The 25161-nt window shown below is 41.5% G+C and overlaps 2 protein-coding genes across 2 annotated transcripts in view; one reads left to right on the forward strand and one right to left on the reverse strand.

Moving 5' to 3' along the window:
• Positions 1–2121: 2121 nt before the first annotated feature.
• On the reverse strand, positions 2122–18375 carry EMC3 (ER membrane protein complex subunit 3). Its single transcript, XM_056855387.1, has 9 exons — positions 18364–18375; positions 8441–8604; positions 7280–7337; positions 6384–6477; positions 5499–5603; positions 4600–4681; positions 4391–4470; positions 3774–3856; positions 2122–2282 (listed from the first exon to the last, which is right to left on the reverse strand). The coding sequence occupies exons 2-9, from the start codon at positions 8593–8595 to the stop codon at positions 2154–2156; spliced, it is 786 nt and encodes a 261-aa protein (XP_056711365.1). The 5' UTR covers positions 8596–8604; positions 18364–18375; the 3' UTR covers positions 2122–2153.
• FANCD2 (FA complementation group D2) overlaps positions 13115–25161 on the forward strand; it is a 52434-nt gene continuing 40387 nt past the window's right edge. Inside the window, exons 1-10 of the mRNA XM_056855376.1 lie at positions 13115–13181; positions 13661–13798; positions 16029–16096; positions 18317–18420; positions 18960–19023; positions 19982–20034; positions 21577–21655; positions 22413–22537; positions 23806–23893; positions 24672–24776. Coding sequence (XP_056711354.1) covers positions 13115–13181; positions 13661–13798; positions 16029–16096; positions 18317–18420; positions 18960–19023; positions 19982–20034; positions 21577–21655; positions 22413–22537; positions 23806–23893; positions 24672–24776 — 891 coding nt within the window. The remainder of the gene's footprint in view (positions 13182–13660; positions 13799–16028; positions 16097–18316; positions 18421–18959; positions 19024–19981; positions 20035–21576; positions 21656–22412; positions 22538–23805; positions 23894–24671; positions 24777–25161) is intronic.

Genomic DNA, 25161 nt, shown 5'->3' on the forward strand with positions numbered 1-25161 from the left:
TACAGAACAAATCAGTCTTTTAAACAAGATGTGGTATGAACTATAAATCTCACTTTGAAATGAGAGGAAATGGTTAGACAAAAACGGCAAGAGCTCCTCTGAAAACGAACTTAATGTTCAGGACTGAATAGAGGGGAAATAACTAATTAGTGGGTCTATTGCCATTTTCTTAACAGTAATAGAGCACAAGACCTCAGTACTGAAGACAAAGCAGTACATCATATGTTATATAAATATTTCCAAAGAGCAGTCCAAGGGTTTGTTTTGCTAGAATACATGGAACAAAAAAGCAGCTGCACCTTTCGTACCCAGACACTATGGCTGTGATGTTCCTCTTCTGCTGCTTTTCATGTGTATGTGGCTTTCACTAGCCAGAGACTTCTTACAGATTAGAGATGAAGTACCTTCAATGAAATTTCAATGCTGTTCATAAAGACTGTCACTGTAACGTCAGTTCTGACATAAGCTGAATAGGGATGGAGCTTAATGGCCAAAATAAAAAAGCAGCTGAAAACTTCATGTTCCTCACTAATACACTGTCCTCACTAATCCTGCACACTGATACCCCAAGAGAAATATGTGCACCGAGGCACATTTCATGGATGTGCATCATCAATGTGCATCCTAATGCTTATCTATGTCTCAATAAAAGGACTACACACACCCCTTTTTATGAAGGGAATATACTTCCTCTATAACTGCTATTTATTAAAACATTTATACCCTGTCTTTCCTCTTGGTTCAAGATGGTTTACAATACTATCTATTATATGCAACTAAACTAGGATCAGTACAATTAAATATAAAAACCCCACTGAGCTCAACGTTATAAACTTCAATGTAACATGTCAATTATGTATAACACTTCCCCTTTACTTTATAACCATTATTCCTTGCAAGGCAATTTAAAACTTCTCCTCGATACATATAAAAACAGAACTAATCAAATGGAAACTAAATGCTATTCTGCAAAACATTCAGCTGTTAAAGGGAAAAGTGCTGCTTTAGTAGCTGCTTTGTTGTTTGTACCACTTAACTGTCAACATATTTGACAACTGACATGGCCATTCTTCTTTTGTTTCATACACACATTCAAGAACTTTTTATTCAGTCAACCTAGTTCTGGCATTATGTATTAAAGAATGTGCACGCTTTTGATTTCATGTATGAGCCTCAAAAAAAAATGGCATACAACTCACATATAAGCAATTTACGTTACAAACACTTTGAGAGTTTAGCTGCTCCTTCCCTTAGGGAGCAATAAGAGTAAGATTTCATGCTTGTTTTCCAAAGACAAAAACATTTCTTAATAAAAAAAGGATTTCCCTTCTGTCTAGTCTATTCGACTAACATTCTTATCAAATTCCAAAGTCACAGAAATCTAAGCCCAAAGGCATCTTGTTGATTTCAGATGAATGATAATGATACAAACCAATCCTCATTTTCTGAAATGAGAGGGACTGGGGTAAAGCTTTCCCCAGACTCAGTCCCTGGGAACTCTTCTTATCTAAATTCAAGGCTGAGCAATTCTACAAGGTAGAGAAGGTATTATATTTAAGGAGCAATGCTGGGCCCTGCCAATGAAAGACTTCAGGGCTGACTCCCGTACCAGTATTTTAAGAAATGTTAAAGTAATAAGGCTAGGAATGTTTTTAGATTAGCAGTTGGTCCATTCTATTAATCTGCTTTCCGTATTCAATTGTGCTGAGATTATAAATGCCATTTTAATAAATTTGCCAATCTATTAAAGGCAGCTTAGCCAATTAATTTAAACTGCAAATGAATAAAACTGTTCTGAAGGGACCTTTTGTTTCTAGATGATGCATGCACTCAGAGGAGGTAGTCCCCTTTCTATGGGAGATAGGAAATAGTGCCTCTCCTAAGAAGGCAACTGCCAGTACAGTAACTTCATATTGTAAAAAATAAAAATCAATTTACACATTGCAGCCTTATTAATAAGCTTGGTAAATGGTTCCAAGTTCTAACCAGACTCACCCTGTCAGTTTCCAGCACACCTGAGCTGTAATAAAAAAGACATCAGAGAAGCAAAACTCTCCTGTAGCTACGCAGCTCACAGAAGTTCTGATTGTGTTTATTCTGACCATCAGAATACACTGCACACAACCAGTTCAAAACCAACCACCTAAACCAGCTCAAAACATGGATGTCTGTAATTCTTCCTTAAACATGCCTTCAAAGCGGAGGTCTTTAGCCATGAGTTCTTCTTCCACATCCTCTAGTGCCCACTGATGATCAGTCAATTCCAAAGCCTCCCATTCAGTCTGCAATGACAAATAGCTTTGACAAGGCCAGCAGAGGTATTCCAATACCAGCTTTCATTCTTGATCCCTGTCTTCAGTCTGTGTTCAAGTTTGACATAATTTATTCATGATAGCTCAGACTCAGAATTTGTCATCAAAACAACCTGAAGTGCTGTGGCTAGAATGCACACAAATATTCCCAAATTGCTAGCTCTGGGTGAAAAGGGATTAATTTGCAGTTGGAGTTTTCAATAAGTACTGAAGTAGGTAGTCGCATGAGGAAGATTCGAGACTGTGAAAATCTGCATGGTACATATGGAGCAAGGGGAGAAATCTTGGGACTAGCTTACAACAGGACAACTGGGAGTGGGGAGACTGAGTAGTGAAGGAGTACAAGTAATAGTTTGGGCCAAAACTGCTTGGTCTTTCTGGCTAGGATATGTCTATGAGACCTCATAATTAACATTCTACAACAGGAATTTTCTGAAGATATGTAGCAAATGATATGTAACTCTTTACAGAATGAGATGAATGAGAAGCAGATTTTAGAATGCATGAAGCTATGGAAGTTGTTTGAAATGTCAGAGTAACTTCTTCAGAGTAACTAGCTCCTCCATGCAAAAAAGTTCTCTGCTCACAGAAAAATAAGAGATAGGGAGAAGTGTTCTAGCTTTTGGGATTTTCCTGCCAACTGGGGGGTACTCTTAGGTTTGGAGGGAAAAAAAACCCTTATCAGTATATGGCCCCACTGCACAGATTTTTTAATCTATATGCTGTGGCCCTGTTCAGAATTAGATATAAGAGTGCTTCCTGTCTTTGAATCTGCAGGAAAAAACTCCAAAACCAAAAATACTTGAGCAATGACAGTGTTAAATACATGCTAAGGAATTCTATAGCCTAGTATAGTTGTGCTATAAAGCTGCCTTTCAGGGGTGCTTTCTAAAGAACTCTGGTGCTCCTGGGGACACCATCTGAAACAACTGCATTAAACAGATCTTGCAACTTAAGCAAAAAAAATGCCAATAAAAATCTTGCAAGACCATAGTTAACACTACAATGGCATAAAAAAGGACTGGGTGTGAGGGGAGAAGGAGAAAGTGGCAGCAAGAGGAGGAGACAGTGAAGGTGGAAAAATTCAGCAGAAAGCAAGGTGGCAGCAGCAGAGACGGGGGGGAGGAAGGAGGAGGCAGCAAAGATGCAGGGGGAGCAGCAAGAGGGAGAAGCTGGTGGCAAATGGCATGGAAAGGAAACATGGAGAACTTTCTGCTTCAAGGCTCTCTCAGCCAGACAGATGATGGGGTGGGGCCTAGACACTGAGCAGAAAGTATGCCCGATGTGCTTTTCTATCCAAGCATTTCCTTTCCCCCCAACAACTGTGCTCTGCTGAGAACAAGACAGGAGTAACTGGGGGAATGTAATTTCTCTTTCCCCACAAGTTCTCACAGGTGCCCCTGTTGTACTATCATAAAGTCTGGACAGCTCATTTCAGTGTTTGAAACTAAAGCCTCATACCTTGAATGCTTTATTGGTATCCGCAGGCATGGCCATTGCTGCCCCTGTTATCTGTTCCTGCATCACTCTCGACTGGTCTGCAGCTGCAAATGTAAAAAGAGCAGCTCATGTTACTCTGTACAAATAGTACTGGGACTATAAACAGGAGAGATTTTCAGTAACACAGTGCAATGTTCCGCAGACAGACCATCACAATATCCTTCTGGTGTTTGCAAAATTAGAAAGAAAGAAAAGTGTGAGACAGAGCAGGCATTCTTTCATCCTCAGCAAGTGGAAGTATTTTATCACTGAATACCAAAATAGGTAAACGAGTCAGAACTCACAACAAACACTATAATCTCCGAAAGAGATCAATAAGGAGAGAATACTCATGGGATTTTATCTGCAGGGTCTCAAGAAGAGCATGCAGGGATCCTGCCTAACTCTCACCAGCTAAACATTTGAATATAGGCCAAACAACTGAGCTACAAGGCAAAACATCCTGAAGAATTTATTAAGTTCCTGGTACGTCAGCACTTCTGTGAAGGAGCAGCCAGCATATTCATTAAGCATGGCTTGACCTCTCTGCATCACTTTTTCAAACTACCCTTAACTTTATGAAAACAGCAACATCTTACCATTATCTTGGCCAAGAATTAGGGTATAAATGCTTCGAAGTCCAAACACATTCAGAAAATACCAGGAAGCAGAGCTCACCCTAACAAAACAAAGACATTGGTCTTGTTAAACAAATACATATAATGGTACAAATGCCAAATTCCTAACTCTGCAGTAATGTTCACAGTTCTACATTGTTCAAAGCAAGATGAACTTTGAGCAATCTTACCAGGATGCATCCAAAGTAAGCAACTCAATCCCCTGCTGCAGCATCGGTTTAAACCGCAGTGTCAAAGGAAAAGGGACCTTTGCTGTAAAGAAGGAGGGAAAAACTGGTCACAAAATACTATACATCACCAAAACACATACTGCCTTACAGAGGAACACAAGCAAGAAGACACATCCCTGCTCCAAAGAGCTTAAACCTGAAATTTTGACAACTGGTGAAACACAGCTGCCAGGAAAGAAAAGGAAGAGGTAAGGTAAGCAATGTATGAGTGTGAGAACACACATACAGCTTTGTTTTATTCAGTTGGGCTTCAGAGGGAATTCAAGGGCTCCATACAAAAACATGTATTTGAAGAAGAATTTGAAGAAATAGGAGTAGTGCCATACAGGTGTTCCAGACACAAAGAGTGGCAACCATTTATTCTGGAAATGGAACGAGATATGAAGCCAGTGCAGAGGTTTGTCAAAAAGCGTCGTATGTTCTGAGCAATGAGAGAAGTGAGCGCTTCTATCCATAGAGATGTGAAGACTAAGACGTGATAAGAGAAGAAATGTGGAGACAGACCCAATTTACTGATGCACTAGTGATAATTAATAGCAAGATGCAGAGTGAAAACATTTAAAACAAATTTTATTTTTGGTAGTGAGGGCCACTCCCAGTCTCTACTTTGACAGGGACAGCTTTGCTATCGATGCCAATGTAGTAGCCTCAATGCAAGGCAAGTCGCTATTTCTCTTTTACAGATAAGGAACTGAAGATGAGAAATACTGCCTTGCTCAAGACCAATATTTGTCAGCTTCGTGCAATGACTGCACAGTCTCCACAAGGATGCAGCGGTGCACCAAAGAGACGCAAGGTCTTCAGACCACGGAGGTTAAGATTCTTAGACTGACACTTACTTGTAACAAAGCCTGAGAAGGTCATGTTAATCCAGCCACCAATTAAGATCATCGGCAGCACGTTCGTTACATTCCCTTTCATCATATCTGTCAACATGGTAGGATCTGAAAGGAAAGCAGTTCAGATGAAACACAGTGGGCACCATCTACAACTCTGGTAGGTCTTGTAAAAACAATAAAGGACACCACTTTTGTACAAATAAAGAGATCAGTCTGGCTTCATCTTAGTTTCAGTATTTAATTTGAATTTTGGGCTGAAAGGCCTCAAGACCAGACTTCTGAGACTCCCTTTTCTTAACTTCATGGTGAATGTCCATGGACCCCACAGACCAGATTTAATTCCTCCTCAACAGATCTCAGGGGCTTTCTCAGTAATGCTTCACTTCAAAAACATGGAGGGGGCCTAACGATTTGTGTCAAATATTTATAGCTAGTTGTTTATTTTTAGAGCCAGAATGTCTTTATTTTCCAAATAAAATATTTCCAAATAGCCAGCGTGGTGTAGGGATTAAAAGCAGCGGACTCTGATCTGGAGAACCAGGTTTGATTCCCCGCTCCTCCACATGAAGCCTGCTCGGTGACCTTGGGCTAGTCACAGTTCCCTCAGAACTCTCTCAGCCCCGCCTACCTCACAAGGTGCCTGTTGTGTGTGTGTGGGGGGAAGCTATTGTAAGCTGCTTTGAGACTCTTTACAGTAAAGAAAGCAGGGTATAAAAACCAACTTTTCTTCTTCAAATATTATAGCTAGCCTTCAAAACTGATGACACAAGACCAAGGTAGCCTATTATTACTGTTGTGTTGTTCACATTTTAGAAGGTAACACACATGCATCACAAAAGGAATAACTCTTTGGAAGGCTTCTTTTTCTTGTGACTACAGACATACCTGTCATTGGGGAGGGGGGCACTACCTTCCTTTTAGTTTTCTTGAAGAACCCATCCTCAGGATTATTGAAGAAATACTTCCGTGTTAGAAAGGACTGAAAAGAAAAGACGTATGCTAATGACAAAAGAAATGTTTTAGAAACTCCAAATGCATTGTTTGCACTGCAGTTTTTATCAATATTTGTAATTTAAACTGAACCCCCTGCATTCCCAAGGCATCACAGATTTAACAATGGTGATATATATCTAATCCCAAATCGAGAGCCAAAAGCCCTTTTTCTCTTCCCACCATCTCTACAAGTTGCATTGTCTCTAGCTTGCTTATAACATCATTTAGACAGAAACATATTTATATACAAACCAGTAACATTAATATTATTGTACAGGTATGAATTTTAGGAACAGTAACCACACTGAGCAAACAAATTTTCAGTGATTATTCTGATCTGCACCATTTTCAGTCAGTCTCTCTCAATATTTCACTTTTATTTCTTGATAGATTAATGAGCTACAAGAACTCACATTTTCACAAGTCCAATGGCAATACAAGTAGGCTAATTTCATACCCCATAATTTCAATGGGGCTTTCTCCCAAGAAAGTGTTCTTAGGACTGTGTATCTAGTAAAAAACGGTATCTAGTAAAAAAAATGCCCTAAATACATTACCCATTTTAGATCATCAGGTGTCAGGTACAACTACCTCATTGCCTTGGAAGTGCTTCCTTACTGTTCATGTGAACAGAAATGTTTCTGCTGCACAATATATTTACTACATGACTAGACTATGAAAACAAAGGCTTCAACCAGTGGAACAATCAAGGTTCTCTCCCCTTGTAATATTTTAGTATTCAATAATGAATGTGACATGGAGGTACTGTCACAAACATGAAAACATACCTGCTTTGGAATGTACTTCCCATTTTCTCTGAGAACTCTGCTTCGAATCAAAACTTGGCTGGAAGATAAAGCCATTACAAAACATGTGAAATATGAACAGAAAATAAAGTAGGCAGATATTCACTACATCTCACAATGATGAAAAACAGCTAGTGCATACAGAGGGCTTCCTTGCTACACATGTAAGTTGGTTTCAGGTAGCCGGCTCAAGGTTGACTCAGCCTTCCATCCTTCTGGGTCAGTAAAATGAGTACCCAGCTTGCTGGGGGTAAAGGGAAGATGACTGGGGAAGGCACTGGCAAACCACCCCACAAACAAAGTTTGCCTAGCAAACGTTGGGATGTGACGTCACCCCATGGGTCAGGAATGACCTGGTGCTTGCACAGGGGACCTTTACCTTTAAGTGGCTATTTAATTTTTTTTGAATTTAAAGATGAAGAAGAGTTGGTTTTTATATGCCAACTTTCTCTACCACTTAAGAATGAAACCAGCTTACAATCACCTTCCCTTCCCCTCCCCACAACAGACACCCTGTGAGGAAGGTGGGCCTGAGAGTGACTTGCCCAGGGTCACCCAGCTGGTTTCATGTATAGGAGTGGGGAAACAAATTCAGTTCACCAGATTAGCTTCCGTCGCTCATGTGGAGGAGTGGGGAAATCACACCCGGTCCAAACCACTACACTAGCATGGCACCACCTTGGATTTTAGTCATCATAGGTGACAAGATTTATTGGCCAGGTTCCTTCTGTAGTCTCTGTGTTATGTATTTTGTTTACCACAGAGGTACTTTCACTTTCTTCATTGTCCACTAATTATGTGTGTGTGTGAAGTGCCTTCAAGTCGCAGCCGACTTATGGCGACCCCTTTTGGGGTTTTCATGGCAAGAGGCTAACAGAGGTCGTTTGCCAGTGCCTTCCTCTGCACAGCAACCCTGGTATTCCTCGGTGGTCTCCCATCCAAATACTATACCAATAACGTAAATGCATGGACACCAACAGCATAATACACCTCATCTGTTACACCCCTATGCTGGCAATTAAAACCACATGTTGCACACTGCAACAATACATTACTGCCATCACCCCTGTACAGCTTTTGCATTAGCAGCATTATTAGAAGACACACCAGACAACACTGATAGCAGTTGCAAGCTTTTCTTACCTATCAGACACTTGCTCTTGAGTGAGCTTCTTGTCACTTTGCAGCAGGATGGACACATAGTGGCGAATCATTCCCACAAAGAAAGTGATGAAAACAATGGGAAGCACCACCCATAGACGGATATTGGAGTCCAGCAACAACTCCGGCTCACTCATTGTTTAAATGTAATTATGGTCATGTGCCTCAGTCCAATCCTTAGTATCTAGAGAAATACAAGTTGTGATGTAAGGACTACTTCATCTAGCTAACAAAAACAAAGGCAAGTTTAACTGCTTTACGGTATTCCAGGACACTGGGACAGTAGGTGTGTTGCCAGCTAGAACGGGATGTTTTGGGCTTCAAACAGCTAAATCTCCCCAGAATATGATGGCCTTCCCAATTCCTCAACACTAAACACTTGACAGTCATAACTATCATTCCAGAGCAAAGATTTGATCAAGGTACTGTGATATCTCCTGTTTTGGATGAGGTTGCTCTCCCCTTAATACTTTGGGGGTGCTGCTTTACCCAGACCATCTGCTGGATAAAAAGGCGGCAGCAGTGGCCAGGGGTACCTTTCACCAACTTTTATGGTGAATCAGCTGCGGACACTCCTGGCCAAGAAAAATCTTACCACAGTGATGCATGCCCTGCCAACATCTAGATTAGATTATTGAAGTATGCTCTATGTTGAGCTGCCTTTGAAGACTGGAAGCTTAGCACAGAATACTGACTGGAGTGGATCATAGTGACCATATCACTACAGCCTTGTACCATCTACACCAGCTCTTACTTCTGAGCTCAATTCAAGGTGCTACTATAGCGTTTTAAAGCCCTATATAGCTTAAGGCCAGCATACCTGAAGGTTTTTTCTCACATATGAACCTACCGTCTACTCCAGTTATCTTCAGAGGCCCTGCTTCAGGTGCCCTTGCCATCTGAAACTAGACGGCTGGTAACCCAATTAAGGGCTTTTTTGGCCATGATGCTCAAACTTGGGAACTGCCTCCCCCCTGGAAATTCATCTGTCTCCTGACAACAGGTGAAAACATTTTTGTTTTGTTTAGCATAACAGCAGCAACTTGTATTGGCCCTCCTCCTCTGTTGTGTTTACTACATGTGTTTATATGTCTCTATAAGAACATAAGAAAAGCCATGCTGGATCAGACCAAAACCCGTCAAGTCCAGCAGTCTGTTCATACAGCAGCCAACCAGGTGCCTATAGGAAGCCCACAAACAAAACAACTGCAGCAGCATTATCCGGCCAGTGCTCCAGAGCACCTAATATAATAGGCATGCTCCTCTAATCCTGGAAAGAATAGGTATGCATCAAGACTAGTATCAATTTTTACTAGTAGCCATGAATAGCCCTCTCCTCCATGAACATGTCCAATCCCCTCTTAAAGCCTTCCAAGTTGGCAGCCATCACCACATCCTGGGGCAGGTAGTTCTACAATTTAGCTATGCAGTGTGTGAAGAAATACTTCCTTTTATCTGTTTGGAATCTCTTACCCTCCAGCTTCAGCAGATGACCACATGTTCTAGTATTATGAGAGAGGGAGAAAAGCTTCTCCCTGTCCACTCTCACCATACCATGCATAATTTTATAGACCTCTATCATGTCTCCCCTTGTGCGTGTGTGTTAAGTGCCGTCAAGTCGCTTCCTTAACCGCCTTCTTTCCAAGCTAAACAGCCCTAAGCTCTTTAACTGCTCCTCATAGGGCAGTTGCTCTAGCCCCCTGATCATTTTGGTTGCTCTTTTCTACATAATCTCAAGCTCTGCAATATCCTGTTTTAGGCGTGGTGATCAGAACTGTACACAGTATTCCATTACACAGTGGTCTCTTCATAGGTTTATACAAGGGCATTATGACAGCAGAAGTTTTATTCTCTATTCCTTGTCTAATTATGGCTAGCATGGAATTTGCCTTTTTCACAGCAGCCACACACTGAGTTGACATCTTCATTGATATAGCCACTACCACCCAAAGATCCCTTTCTTGGTCTGTCACTGCCAGCACAGATCCCATCAGTGTATATGTGAAGTTGGGATTTCTTACCCCAATACTTTACACTTGCTCACATTGAATCACGTTTGCCATTTTAATGCCCTCTCCTCCAGTTTGAGAGATCTTTTTGGAGCTCTTCACAGTACGATTTTGTTTTAACCACCCTAAATAATTTGGTATCATCTACAGACTCGGCCACCTTGCTGTTCACCCCCGACTCCAGGTTGTTTTTATTAAACCGTGTAAGTATTTTATATAGACCTTATTTTAAATGCTGCTTTAATGTGTTAAATTCTGTGATGTTTGCAGCCTGGGAGACTCTATTTGGATGGAAAGATGGCACAGCAATGTTTTAAATAAACAAAATGACATAAAACCGAGGATTCAAGTACAGCAGCTGTGTTAGCCTATTGTATTGTTACAAAAGGGAACGAGAATGCACGAAACCCCTGAAGTGTATTCACCTTTACTTTCAGGCTAGAGAAGACGATAAAGACCTGGGTCGGTGGAGGGGGGGGGAGATAATTAGCTGACCAGGAGCAGGGCTTCTTTTGAACGACAGCTCATGGGAGACATGAAAATATCCACAGGCAGGTTCTCCGAGTTTAAACAACTTGCCCTTCCTATGAAACGATCACAGCCGGCTGTCACGTGCTGGGATTAAGGGGAAGGGCTTCCAAGCTTGAGCCCCGGCACTTAAGGTCGATGCGGGGGCCGAGGAAACACATCAACCCAACGCCCTTCGAAGGCAGGTGAGGAAGAAGAGCGAACCCGCGCCTGTCTCCTCCTTCCGTGGGGGAACCCGCGAGAGCCCGGGCGCCGCTCCTTACCTCACCTCGTCCCCTCGGGCCGGCCTGGTCCCGCTTCACCCTTCCGGGAGTGACGACTGACCCTTTTGAGAAGCGCCCGCTAGTGCGGTCGTCACGAGCGTGATGATGTCATCGCGCTGCGCCTGCAGTTGACGTTTGGCGGGATCGTTTGAGAGACGGAGGGCGCCTTTCGCTGTGAGTTGGCGGTAAGGGCCGCGCTGAAGGGGAGGCTGCGGTTTTCCGTAGGCACTTGAAGCCTCGTTTCGTTTGAGTGGCGAGGGTGGTGCGTGTGTTCAGTAGTGCTGTGGTGAGAGGCTGTCATCCTACACCTGCTTATACAAGAATAGGCCCCCGTTAATTCAAGGGATGCTTATTTTCAAGTAAAGGCTTAGGGTGTATCTGCAGTGATCCTGCAATCGTGTGGTGGGTTGTTCATGCTTAAGTCCCACTTTTTTATTGGGACTGATCCTAGCCAAATCTGCATAGGATTGCAGTTGAAAGAAATAAGTAACCATGTGACTTCTTGAAGACCAGCATGTTAAATATCGCATAAGCATTTGTAAGCCAGAGCCCTTTTCAACAGAGAGCACTCTCGTGAAAGCTTATGCCGTGATTGCTTCTGGTAAGCTGCCACAAGATTGTTATTTTAATTGCAGTAGACTAACATGGCTGACCTTTCTAGAGTTTGTGGCAAACAGTCAGTAAAAATGTTTTAAGTGTATGCATTTGGGAAACACTCTTGGTATTAGTTTTTTAGCTGTGACTTCAAATATGGCTAAAGCATAGCTGCATCCCATTCATGTCACCCAGTAATTCAGTTATTGTCAGAAACCCCTTATACTTAGTTTCAGAAACTATCATTGGTGAGACTGGGTAGAAGAGTAAAAACACTGTGTTAGACTTAACTCTTGGAAAATACTTCAGTTGCATTCATTGCTTTGTCTATGCAATACGTGGGAGTCCTTACTAAATTATGTAGTTCTTGACACTGATCAATACAAGTTATTTGCATCCCTATATTACCAAATTTAAATGTCATCATTTCCAACCAAGGAACTTAGAACAGTGTTTCTCTAATAAATTTTGCTTGGTTCTGTTTTTAGATTTTTGATTGGTTCTACAATCCTAATCCTATTGTATTGTTTACTGAATGTCCCATTCTGTCAATTGTATTGACTCACTCTGTGTAATCCACCTTGAGTCGAAGTGAGAAAGGTGGACTATAAATAACGTAAATAAATAAAGGACTAGGTAATTCTTTGCATTCTTATAAACAATACGATTTCCAGGTTTCTTTGGGGTAATTCATGGTAATGAAACTAGCTTCTAATTATACTGCAGAGGTTTCATAAGGATTGTGTATAGTATTGAGGAAAGTTTGCTGGGCAGCTGTCTAGATCCTGAGTAAATGTTGAGTATGCTAAACTCATTATCCCTGTGGAGATGTGGGATTATCAGTCCAGGTTCCTGCACCAGGGCATGATTTCCTAGGCCAAACCTTTCCCTGGATGATAATATCCTTTCAAAATTGTACTCTGGCAACCAGCATGTTCCTATAAGTATACTCATGTTACTTTACTTTATGTTAATCACACACATCTAAAATAAGCAAATAAGATGCTGCTGTACTATTTGTTGTTTATAACCAATATAGCCAGATGTAGTAAATTGTCTATTTCACCAGTTGTGGCAGTCTCTTTTGCTATTCACATATGTTCATTTTTATAAATGTCATGGTTCAAATGGGACAAGTTGCTGTTACTGGAGCATTGTTTCATATTCGTCATGTATCCTCAATGACACATTATTCACAAAATCTGAAGTTAAAAAATCTTCATACTGTTTTCTTTTAATAGGGTGCATCAGAGTTTGTTGTCATGACTTCAAGGCGGAAGTTGTCCAAGTCTACTGCCCAAGGAGAAAATCTATTAGAAGAGTCTCCAAGTATGTATAGATGTAAATAATATTATTGCAAGCAAGAACTGTTGTATATATAATTTTAGGGCTTAGTCATGCTTGAGTGGCCCTGAGAGACATGATCCAGTCAAAAGGTTAGGTACTTTTAAGGTCCATAGATTTCAGTGGGAGAGTTGAATGTGTATATAACATTCTTTGATTCATTTCGTGATTTTAAAAATGTGAACTACAATCTACCAACCACTTAAGTAAGTGCTTTGAGAACTGGCTTTGTGCCCTCTTCTATAGTGTCTACTTAAGACCATTCTTAACAGTTGTCTTACAATACATAGCCCATTGATGAAACCAATATAATTACATAGTCTCTAGGACAACCTCTAAAATTGCTATGGACCTCAGATAATGATAGAAAAAGTACTTTTTGTATTTTCTTGTATTTAGAAACATGGTTCATATTAGTTGGTTGAGATTTTTTTTCTCTTACAATAGTAACTTTTCTGTCTTAGAAACGAAGAAGTCTCGGGTCTCTGGTAAGAAAATGACAGTTCCACAAGATGGTGTTGTAGAAAACAACAGTGTTTTTGGACAGCTCCTCAAGGCAGCGGGAATTACATTGAAAGCTGGAGAAAGACAGAATGAAATTGGTATAAAGCAAGTCTTTTATTATCGTCTCTGGTGGGTGATGGCTTGTATTCAGCCATACATTCCAATGACACAAGGGCACTTATGTTTCTTTAAAAGGGGACAGCAATTTTTATTGGTTCCCTTCTCCCACTTCAGACACGTACATAACCCCCCTCTGCTGTCCTGAAGGTATGCTGACACCCAGGAAAAAATTGGGGAATTCAGTGGAAGAGGAGAATGAAGCAGAAACTGCCACTCCTTAAGAAAGCTTAAGTGTCAAGTCCTTGGAAGTGTGTGGTTGGATACAGGCTGGTATAACAAACAGATATCCTGAAAGGAAATATAATGTGCAAATGGATATTTTCCATTTTGGTCAGACTTTTTTAACCATAAAAGAGACTGACCATACCTCTGATCATGCTTCTCTAACGACTAACCACATAGCCCTGCTCACAACTGTCAGTTGTTCTGGGGAAGTGATCTTTTTATTCTTGGCTATAGAGGGTGGTTTAAAATGTTTGCAGACCAGCATTATTTTTTGTATGTGTAATCTGGCTCTGAAATTCATGCAATAAGACAGAGCCATTTACATTGCAACCCATGATCTGTCACCATTTATGTTTCTGTCTGGAATTTTTCATATTTAAAAGCCTATCCCCTCACTTTAAAAGCTTATTTCACTAGTTTGGACAGAAGGCTTGCATTATTCCTGGTCATTATCTTGCCTCTTTATAGTGATGCACTTTGCTTGTTTTCTTAAATGTACACCGTTGCACCAATTCATCTGCTGCCTAGACACCTTGTTATTTTCTGACAGTTTGTTCTAGCAGAGCCACAGTTAAGCTACTTTATAAACCTAGCTCCCATTTCTCTGTTACATTTCAAGGTCCAGTTATCTTTGTGTTGTGCATCTGTTTTATGCATATAATTGTAATGATAATGGGAACAAATTTGGGCTATGAGTACATACACAGAGAGCAGCAGTTCTAGGGAATCCCAGCAGAGAACGGAAACCGAGGAAAGTGGCCATGTTGAGTTCAGTAGCAATGAGAAGCACTCATTGTTAAGTGGAGTTTGCTTGTTAGTTCTACACTTCAATCTTCTGTGGTATTATTTTAGGAAGTTTACAGCAAATGTTATAAGGGTTATTCAAACTCTTAAGAAAAATAAATTGGAGCCTGTGAAATGTCTCAATATTAGTACTGAAACAGTGAAGGACAAAAATTGAATTAAACGTAACAAGAATGCTGAACTGGTTGTTTATTTAGACATTTTGGTCTGTAAGCAAATAGTCCCCAGTTAAATTGTGGAATTCTGGGAAAACAGTGGAAGGATACCTATTTTTTCTGGATGTAGGAGTAGAGGAAAGAACCTTCTTCTGATTTCTGAAATCTATTAATGTAGCTTCCTGTTTGTTTTGAAGCAGCCTGAGGCCAACACAATTTGTGGTTAACCAGCTGTGCTTTGTTGCCTGCCAGGTGCTTGACGGACCTTGTGTTTTTGTAGTTCTATGTCTGTTGTCACCAAAAAGAAAAGCTAAAGGCTTTTCTGGGGGAGGAGGCATAATTGTGTTAGTTGAATGAGCTGCCTTGGATCTCTATGTATGTTTAGGATGGGATTGCATGTGTGTATACTGAGGTGTTTTTTAAAGTGTTCCTCAGTACTCTCTTTTTTATTTTTCTTCTTGAGTGAATAAGAGAAGTAGTATCTCTCAATTGTTTATTGAATGGGCAGTATATGCATTTATTGGGTCAGTACATGGCTGGTTAACTAACTGTTGGAATGTAATGAGATTATTACATTTTTATTGATAGAAGCTGTGACACTAAGGTCAAGCCAGAAATTCAACAGGAGTAGCTTTTCCTATCTTTTAGGGTTGCCAACAGTTTTCAGGTTATGTTCCTGTGTGTTAATAGCAGTGTAACAAACATCTATCTGGTAGAATGAAGCTCTTCTCCAAATGTAATATGTGTTGCAAACAGCTATAATAGCTGTGTGAAAAACAGCAAATGAAATTTTTCCCTTCTACTTGGTGATAGTCTGCTGGTAATATAGTTGCTAAAGATACAAAAGCCCTAGCACAAATGAAGATGGTGAACAGCACTATCCCTGTACCTCCATGGCAGTGATGGTTTTACCTGCTATAATTTTGTCTGTCATACAGCAATTAAAAGTAAAAAGATAGCTACTCTGTATTGAGATGGCATATTCTGTACTGCAGTGACAATGTTTGATTCTCTTGTTCCCTAGCTACAGATGGGGCAGTTTTCCAGAAGAAGCTTCGACAGGCCTTGAGGAAGCACCCTTCTTATCCACAGGTATATATATATATTCCAAACATCATGAGATTTATATTGATTCTAAAAAACAGGTGTCTTTTAGCCTGAAATGGATTCGATCAATCAAGTCTGGAGAAGAAGAATTCAGATTTGATTGATAGATTCCATTATAGATGAAAAGATTGGAACTTTGTTCTTCAAGCTCACCCCACTCCCGTTTCTTTTTTTGAACCCACTTCTCTTTTCGTTCTACCTGATGAGAGTCATCTACAATGCCATCCCGTGCAGAATTACATTTTCCAAGTCCGTCAACTTCAATGGACTTAAAAGGATGTACTGATAGCACTGTTAATATATGAATTACGGAAGTCATGAGAGGAAAATAGAAATATCTTGATCATACAGGGTTCTTTTGAAGACTTGGCCAAGGAATGCTGCTGGCAGTTTTAGAATGAGTGTGTCATTTGTAGTGGAAAGGATGAAAGATGCTGAATGAACTACAGGCCTGTTTTGCTAGGAGGGCCTTAAAAAGCTTAACTTACTTCAAGCCATGGGAAACAACAGTTGTAGATTGTCAAATGGGTTGAATACCAGTGACAGTTCCAGAGTTGGCTCCAGCCATCTGGTAAAGCTGGCACAGGATGGTGTGGCGAGAATTTTGATATTAAACATTGGTTTGGCTTAAGAAGAACTAATTTTATTAATATGTAGCTTATTAATCTGTAGCTAAGAAGCCATATGAAGACCTGACTTTTAGTTAACCCCAGCTCCAATTAGGATCCTGAGCTAAAGGGCATAGGAGATTACATTACTTGGAGTTAATCACCCAAAGCACATTAAGGGCTCCAAATCATGTTTAGGGATAGCAAGGACATTTAAACAGGCAGCAAGATTTTCTGCTTACGAATGAAGGAAATTGTTTTTGTACACTGGTTGACGGACGGAACAAGATTTATCAGAGACCTGGACATGGAAAACTTATTTTGGAACAGGATATTTCCAAACAACTTGTAGTCATGATTTGTGACAACTCACCTCCTGGAGAATTTGGAAGGAGGGGGCCGTTTGAGACCCTCTTTCTCACGATTAAACCTATAAAAGACTAGCCTGGCTGTCCAGTCGTCGTCCTTCTCAGGAAGAGACCATTTCAGTCTTTTCTTGGGAACGACCTCAGAGCGCTCTGATAATCGTTGTTGGTGTGTCAATTGTGTGTGGGTTTGTTAAGTTCTGTCTTATATATTTTCCTAAAAGGTGTTTTCTTCTTTGCTTTATATTTTCTTGTAAGTACAATAAACTGCATGTTTTTACTGGTACATGTTTAATGTGATGTTTGAGCAAAGTGTGTGTGAAAGGTCTGTCTTTCCTATCACATTCTCTGGTCCTCGCTTTTGGTGAGTAAAGCAGGCAGAGAAATTCCAATTATAAAAAGAACTGAGAAAAGGGAGAATCGGAAAATTCTCCCATCAGATGGATTGTTTTCAATATCTGGTCCTAAGGCCCCTAAAAGTCACTGCTCTGAGACTTCGGGGGATTGGGGAAGCTGGTTTTAGCGGGAAGGATTCTGCTAGCTCCCCAGCACTCTTACTGGTTTCAAGCAGACACTCCTGAGTTGCAAAGAAAGAATTGAAACAAGAAGCTCAGTAAGGTTCTTTGTCACAAGTCACCATGAAGGGAATTCTTTGTCCAAAAACCTTTGCCTCCTTGTGTCCGCTTTCCCAAAGGGAAAGGTGAAAGTCTACACTATAAGTGTAGCCTTAGTTTACCTTTACACCTGTCTTATTTTATTCAGCTTTCTGACTCTAGGAACTGCCTTCTGAGTGTTTCCTATTTGCTTGTGTTTAGTCACATTTTATGCTTGGCAATTAAAGACCCATTCTCTTTAACTGACTAGACATGTGACTTGACTGCTTAGAGGAGCTCATTCACACGCTGGCTGTTCCTGTCACCTGACCTGGAGCCAGTGCTGACTGGACATCAGTGGGCTAGGCAACAGAGAGCCAGGGAAACATTGAAAGGATGATCCAGCTCCATGCTTACATATATAATCCCACTTGCTCAAACACACAATTTTCTGGGGGTTTAGAAGTGCTTGTGGGGTGGGGAAAAGGAAAGGAACTCATGTTGTTGGCTACTGGAGGACTGGGTCCCAAATCAAACTCATTCAGGGTTATTATTCTTCTGCCTCATTTGCATGTCAAGGCATCCTAAATGATAATGTCTACTATTGCTCTGTTCTTTCGTTCTCTTTCTTCTGTGTAGGTTGTTGGAGAGTTGGTCAGTGGTTTGGAATCCCATATTGAAAACAGAGATCAGTTCAGGAATTGCCTTCTTCCTTGTGTGCCTGCACAGAGTCAGGAAATGAGGTCAATAAAAGTGTCTTTGTTTTCTCCCTGAAAATGTTGGTCGGTTCAGCAATTATGAAGCAAACATTCAAGGAAATGTAATGTAGGAAATGGCCACTTGTAATCATTCCAGACATTTTCTGGATTGGAATTGGGGAGCTTTGTCGGCAGAGCCACTTTTAAAAGGTCTGTCCCTAACCCCAAAACAGATGGTTTTAAACATTATTTGTTACTAATTTTATTTATTTAAAATATTCATATCCTGCCTTCTTAGACTCAAGGTGGTTAACAAAGCAATAATAAATTACAAATGCATAAAACACAATCAACAAGATACAAACAACACACATTTGTGTCACATCCTTTCTCTATGGAGTTGAAGGCAATGTAGACAGAGCTTGCCCAGTGTAGATTGTGTTGACTTAAATCCAGCCACACCCATTTCTCTGGCTTATGGACTACAGCCTTTGATTATGCAGTAAAAAACCAATAAAAAAGTGTACCTGGAATGGTGTTTTAAAAAAATAACAGTAATAGCAAATTGTTTTTCTTAATTACAGTAATGCAGTTCATTCATATTGTGAAAGCCTCATTAAACTACTCCTTGGAATTGAGATATTGCAGGTAAGGACACTTTACAATGCACTCATTCCAACCACACTTGGCAGTCTGGGTTGACAAATGTGGAAGACAGATAGCAAATAGACAAGTAAGAGGCTGAACAAGGGTCCAGAGATCTTGGCTTGGTGGTCAATATTTTATTGTCTCATCCCCGACCCTTTCTTATCCTCTGGGGGAAGAGGGATTTTTTCCCGGGTGGCTAGTCTCCCACTATGGCAGGAGACCTCTCTGCAATCCTCATTGTTGCCCTCTGATTCCTAAAAGGTGGCAGGGGAGGGAGGAAAATGGCAGCAAATAGGGAGTGCTCCAGCATCACTTCCAGTGAAAACCAGACATGACATCAGGGACAGTCTGGGTCCTAGGATTTCCCCAAAACTTTAAACTGAGTTTTTGTGACTCCCAGAGCCCCCCCCCCCATGTCATGATGTCACTTCCAGTGATGTCAGGCACCAGTGTGATGCTGGCATGCCTCTCCCCACCCACCAAATATTCCCAGGTGTTCCAGGCTGTGGCCTGGCAACCCAATGCCTCACTAGGCTTGGTAGGTGCACAAATCCCTCTTGCTATGTCTGTTTCTCCAGAAGTCCATTCTGAAGCAAACTACTTTCCTTCTTTCTCTGAGATCTGTGTGTTCTTGAGCCTGGCTCAGTGAAAGACACAGCTGTCCTCCAAATGCTCTGCAATTTTCAGAGAAGGAAAAGAAGAGGGGATCGTCATGCTAGCCATTCATATCAGGGCTGTTGCCACTGATGACCAAGCAACTGGAATTGTGGTTTCCTGAGCTGAAGTAAATATGGAAATGGAAAGTTCATGGACTTGGACTATCTTAGGCTTTGTTTATGCTTTCTTGTAATGCACTTGTGATCGCTTTTTACTATGCATGTTGTGACTGAATAAAATAATCCTTTTTATTCCTGTATGTGTGTCGTTTTTCAAAATGTTTTTGTCTCTTTTTTTGAAGCCTGCTATTATAAGACTATTGTTTGAGAAACTCCCTGAATTTTTTCATGAAAGGTAAGGTCTTTGATTCTTTGACTCAAAGCATTGGTTATGTGTTTTTTAGTTATGTATTCCAAATTACTTTTTGAAGTCCCAAAAAGTAACTCTAATAAGCACAGAGAAAAAGCAGCTGAATAGTATAGTTTCTCCCAGGACCTTCCTTACATGAGTGTCAATGCTCAAGAGTCCGCTTTGTGCTCTTGCCTGCTGTAAGTGAGTCTTAAAGGATAAGCCAATATATCTAAATTTTAACATGGCCCCATCTGCGGATACTTAAATCCATGATCAGGGCAACAAAGACACTAAAAGAGGTTTCTACAAACCTGGGGGCGAGACCCAGATTTGCAGAAAAAACTGAAAGTTAAAAAGTGGGTTCTCATAGGTTATCCGGGCTGTGTAACCTTGGTCTTGGTATTTTCTTTCCTGACGTTTCGCCAGCAGCTGTGGCCGGCATCTTCAGAGTAACACTGAAGGACAGTGTCTCCTTCATCTTCAGTGTTACTCCATCTTCAGTGTTACTCCTCTGAAGGTGCCGGCCACAGCTGCTGGCGAAACGTCAGGAAAAAAAATACCAAGACCACGGTTACACAGCCTGGATAACCTACGAGAACCAATGAACTCTGACCGGGAAAGCCTTCGACAATATTTTAAAAAGTGGGGTTTACAAAAAAACACACCTGAAAACAGTTGTTTGTACAAGTGTACAGAACTGTTCTTCAGAGGCAGGGGGTGCACAAGGAGAGGGAGAGCAGGGGAAAATGAGCAGAAGCCACTGACCTCCAACACCCTCATCCACTGTATTGGCAAAACTAGAAGGGGGAGGAGGCATAGGATCTGCGAGCCCTCCCCACTGCTGAGGCAGCAATGCTTCTCTCCCCTGCCAAGCCAACAAAAATGGTGGTGAGCAGAGGAGGAGGTGTGGGACCAGCAGGCCCTCTCCCCTCCCCACAACCAAGGCAGCTACTCTTGGGAGAAGGCACGGGACCCCTGAGCCATCCCAGCTGCTGAGGTGGCAGCACTCCTACCCCCAGGTCCTGCTGAGGCAGCGATGCTGGAGGCGAGTGTGGGAGGGCAGTGCTGGGTGGGCAGAGGGAGGAGGGGCAGAAGCCTCAGCTGCTGTGGGAGCAGCCCAGTGAGTGGAGGGAAGAGAGATGGGGGTGGGAGAGAAAGGGGGAGGAGTGACAGAAGGGGTTGGGGAGAGAGGAAGGAAAGGCAGGAGAAATGGCATTAGCCTACCTGCAAATTCCTTGCAGGTCCCTGCTTGTAGCCATTCTATTCTGCTGTTAGTGATGAGTCTGTAATTATTGTGAAATGTAAGGTTAGAGGGTGCCTTCTCTTGGCCCTTCTGAATGAGCTGATTTTCTGTTACACATAAAGATGCCATACTAACAGAAAATGTTAATGAAATCAGATGTTGATACATGTGTGGAGAGAAATGAGCAAATTTCTATATTGCTACTTTCTGCTTGGGCTTCAATAAGAAATCTTTTTCAGTAGAAAACAGGAACCATGGGTTGTACCTGATCTATTTTCCCCCTCTTTGTCCTGATCTTTCAGTGTGGGCAGTGATGGACTCAATTTGCCCCGGCTAATTATCAATCAGTTAAAATGGCTCGACAGGATAGTCGATAGCAAGGTAAGCGCTACCAAACCCATCTGTATCCTCTCTGCTTCCTGCTGTTTAATATTTAGCTAGCATTAGCCAATATGTTAGATAGGTACTAGCTGCTGCAGCATGTAGTTAAGTGGTGAGTGACTCTTCTGCTTACACAGGCAAGTTAATATTTCTATTAAGTCAGCTTGCACCACTTTAATGTTTGGTGTTGGCTATAATACTTAAATTTTTTCATGAGATGAAGTGCAATGTACTTGTAACAGCCTAATCCATGCAAATGAATTGATCATATCAGGTTGAATCTGCTTTTGCTGTGAGGGCCCCTGTCACGCTCGCATGTATCAGCCAGGATCCCTGCACGTAGCTTGTTGGTGCAACCATCATGGAGGAGGCTTGCTTCCTCATCTAGCCATCCCTGAATTCTAGAGGGAGAAGTGGAGGTCCACTCAAATAACAGATCTCCTCCCCCCACCACCAGCTGCTCCTGCGTATTGAGGAGCTCTCAGGAACAGCGTGGGGTACAGTTTGGGGCGATGCAACTTGAGGAAAGAAATCGCAGCCCCCCTCTTGGTGACAGGCAGTGTCTTGAGCCTGAGTGTGTGGGAGAGTTCGATCCAATACTTACAATAAATAAATCACTGGCTTACATTCCATTCCCTACTATGCAGTCTCCTGCCTTCACTATGGATAGTGTGTGTAAGTTGTTGGTATGAAGAACATCTGCCTTTCCTTTGTTCCACTTTAGCTCCTAGTGTTCTGATGTTTCTGTCACCTGCAGGATCTTGTCTTGACAATCATGCAGATTATCTGTGTTTCTCCTCTGCCAATCCAACATGACATTATCACAAGCTTGCCAGAAATCCTGGAAGATTCGCAGCATAGTGAAGTTGCCAGAGAGCTTAGGTGAGGTTTACACTGATGTTTTCTGTCTTCTTGTTTCCTTATGATTTTGTCTTAGCTGGTAGCGATGTCCTGGCTGAAGATAATATGCGACATGACTAGTGATACAGTGCATACAACATTCAGTTTTGTGGTTTGTTTATATTATACGATATGGGTAGCTCTTTTCTTTTTAAATAACTGTTCCTAAGAGTCTGAGGAGCTGTGGTCTGGAAAGGCTGCCTATGGATTCAGATAGGCCTTTGTTCACAGTATTTTTTATTCTCTGGTATACAAAAAAAACCCTCCTCCAGTTGTGACTACATAATGTTCTGATTTTTTTCGCCACTCGTTTCATAGCATAGGTTTGCCTTGGTGCATGTACTGCTTATGTTTGCTGGTCCTGCTCAAATGTACAAGATTTTTGCCTTGGGTGCATCATGAATTTGAATAGGCAAAACTTTCTAGCAGATAAGAGCATAAGCTCTGAGTCTCCAGTTCACCTATGAACTCATGAGATGTCCTTATGCAATCTTCTAATTCATCCCCCCCCATTTAAAAAAAATGTTTTTATTTGCCTTTCTGCCCTGTTAGATGCAGTGTGTCTTACAGGGATCATAACATGTAAGCTGAATTGACCCCAAAGTGTTTTTAGCCAACGTTGAAAGTGGCTCATTTTCAAAAAGAACATCAAACTCCAAAATCTAGTCTCATTTGATAAACCATTGTGCACCTATTGAATTTTGTTGCCATCTGTGTTTTGAGGGGCCCTCTTCCACTGTGTGTGTGTGTGTGTCATCTTGCATTGGGCATTACTGAAATAATATAAGTGAACTGCTTTCCTTTGGAGATGCTGCTTGTAAATTTGATTGCTATTCTTTCCAGTAACAACTGACAACCTGTAATTCATTTGGGGGAGAGAGTTACTCATAACCTGAGAGCCAATGAGCTGTAGTGGTTGGAGTATTCAACTAGCTTCTGGCCGACCCAGGTTCAAAACCCCATTCCGCCATGGAAGCTGGCTAGGTGACCTTGGGCCAGTCTCACACTCTCACTCTAACCTACCTCAAAGAGGATAAAATGGAGGATCCCCATTGGGAATAAATGCAAGGTATAAATGAAGTAAATAACCTTGTTTTGTAGCCTTTGCACTAAAGTTGTTGGTGCAAATCAACGTTAGCAGTATATGAATGTTTCCTGATGCAAATGGATTCTGAATGAAATTGAGTTAAGTACTGAGTTTTAGACGGTCACTGGGATCTTAAAGCTTCTTTATTTGTTCTGTGTTTTAGTTCATTGTTAAAGGAGAAAACTGAGCTAACTGTTCCCATTCTGGATGCCCTTTCCAGTTTGAATCTTGATCTGGAGCTTCTGTCTGAGGTAGGGGGTCCTGTGATGAATGGATGGGCTCACAAGCAAAGTAAAAGTTCTGCATAACTGTCTTGGAGCAAAATACTTCGCACAGAATTATGCACAAGCGTTAAAAGGATGCACAAGAAGGTCAGAAAAGATTGTAGAGATTTTGTTTGTCTAGAAGTAGGACATTTTTGGATAATCTGCAGGCTTGATTGTCTCAGCGTGCACAAATGGAATAATCTTGGTCACTCTCCCACAGCAGTGGAAACCTTTCCCCTGGAAGATTTTCCTGAGCTGGCCCCTGAGCACTTCTGTAAAAGGCTGGGCAGTTTTGTAAATGCAGGATGGTTTTTAGATATGAGATTCTAAAGACTTTGGGATTTTAGCATAAGGAGGCTTGTATCTAACTGTGCAGTTCTGAAGGCTTAACAGCATGAGTTTTCTTAAGAGGGGCTGGAGATTCCTGTATATGCCCCCCCCCCATACACAGATAGTGTAATCCAATGAACCTCTGAAATTTTCTTTAGGGTCATCAGACCCCCAGGAACAGCACTAGGGGCAAAATAGGGGTCTGCAGTGAGTGGGGGAATTGGCAGAACTCATCACCCCCTCATAAGACAACTCAAGTGCCCATAATTCATCACAACTGCATGGCTGGATACAGGCCATTGGTTTTTAGCCAGATTTTGTCTTCATGTATGTACATTTTCAAATATAGTCCACCCATAGTATTTGGGGGTTGGGCAATCAAGAAGTGCAAATAAATAAAATGTAGGTGAAAAATTTGCTGTTCTCTCCCTAGGTGCGTCGGTCTGTCATGATCACAGTGGCTGCTGTTAGAGTGGAAGATTTGCCTGTAGTAGTCAAATTTATTCTCCGTTCCATCAAGACCGCTGATGCAGTGGAGGTACACTTGACCTCCAACACCTTTTCACTTTTGCCAGTTAGTTTTCTGTTAGAAGTTAAAACCTTGGGAAGAAACGGGATCGTGGCTATGATCATCATGATCATCATTCTTGGAATATTAAGGGGGGTATTGAAACAGAAACTCTTTATGGAGAAGGATGACAGTGGGTAGGTTGGTGATGGTTTGTAGAGCAATTTCTATTGTTGGCAAACTCAATACAAACATTGTCAAGCAAGAATATCCTACTATCCTTTAAATAATCCCAATGGGGGGTCAGAAATATCTAAAGCTCTGCCCTGCTTTTTATGTCATCTCTACCTGGGTGGAGGGAGGGGCAGGGAGATAAGCCAGAAGGAGGGAGGAGCATCTTGAGAAAGCCCTGTGT

This window comes from Euleptes europaea, chromosome 1 (genome assembly GCF_029931775.1).
Source record: "Euleptes europaea isolate rEulEur1 chromosome 1, rEulEur1.hap1, whole genome shotgun sequence".
Taxonomy (NCBI): Eukaryota; Metazoa; Chordata; class Lepidosauria; order Squamata; family Sphaerodactylidae; genus Euleptes; species Euleptes europaea.

Bases quoted from the DNA above. Each gene is read 5' to 3' on its own strand.
- EMC3 (XM_056855387.1), bottom strand. From the start codon at position 8,595: ATGAGTGAGCCGGAGTTGTTGCTGGACTCCAATATCCGTCTATGGGTG. The intron at 5,604-6,383 runs GTATGTCTGTAG...CTTTCCTTTCAG, and splicing joins GCCCCCCTCCCCAATGACAG to ATCCTACCATGTTGACAGAT. The intron at 3,857-4,390 runs GTAAGATGTTGC...TTACATTTGCAG, and splicing joins AATTCTTGGCCAAGATAATG to CTGCAGACCAGTCGAGAGTG.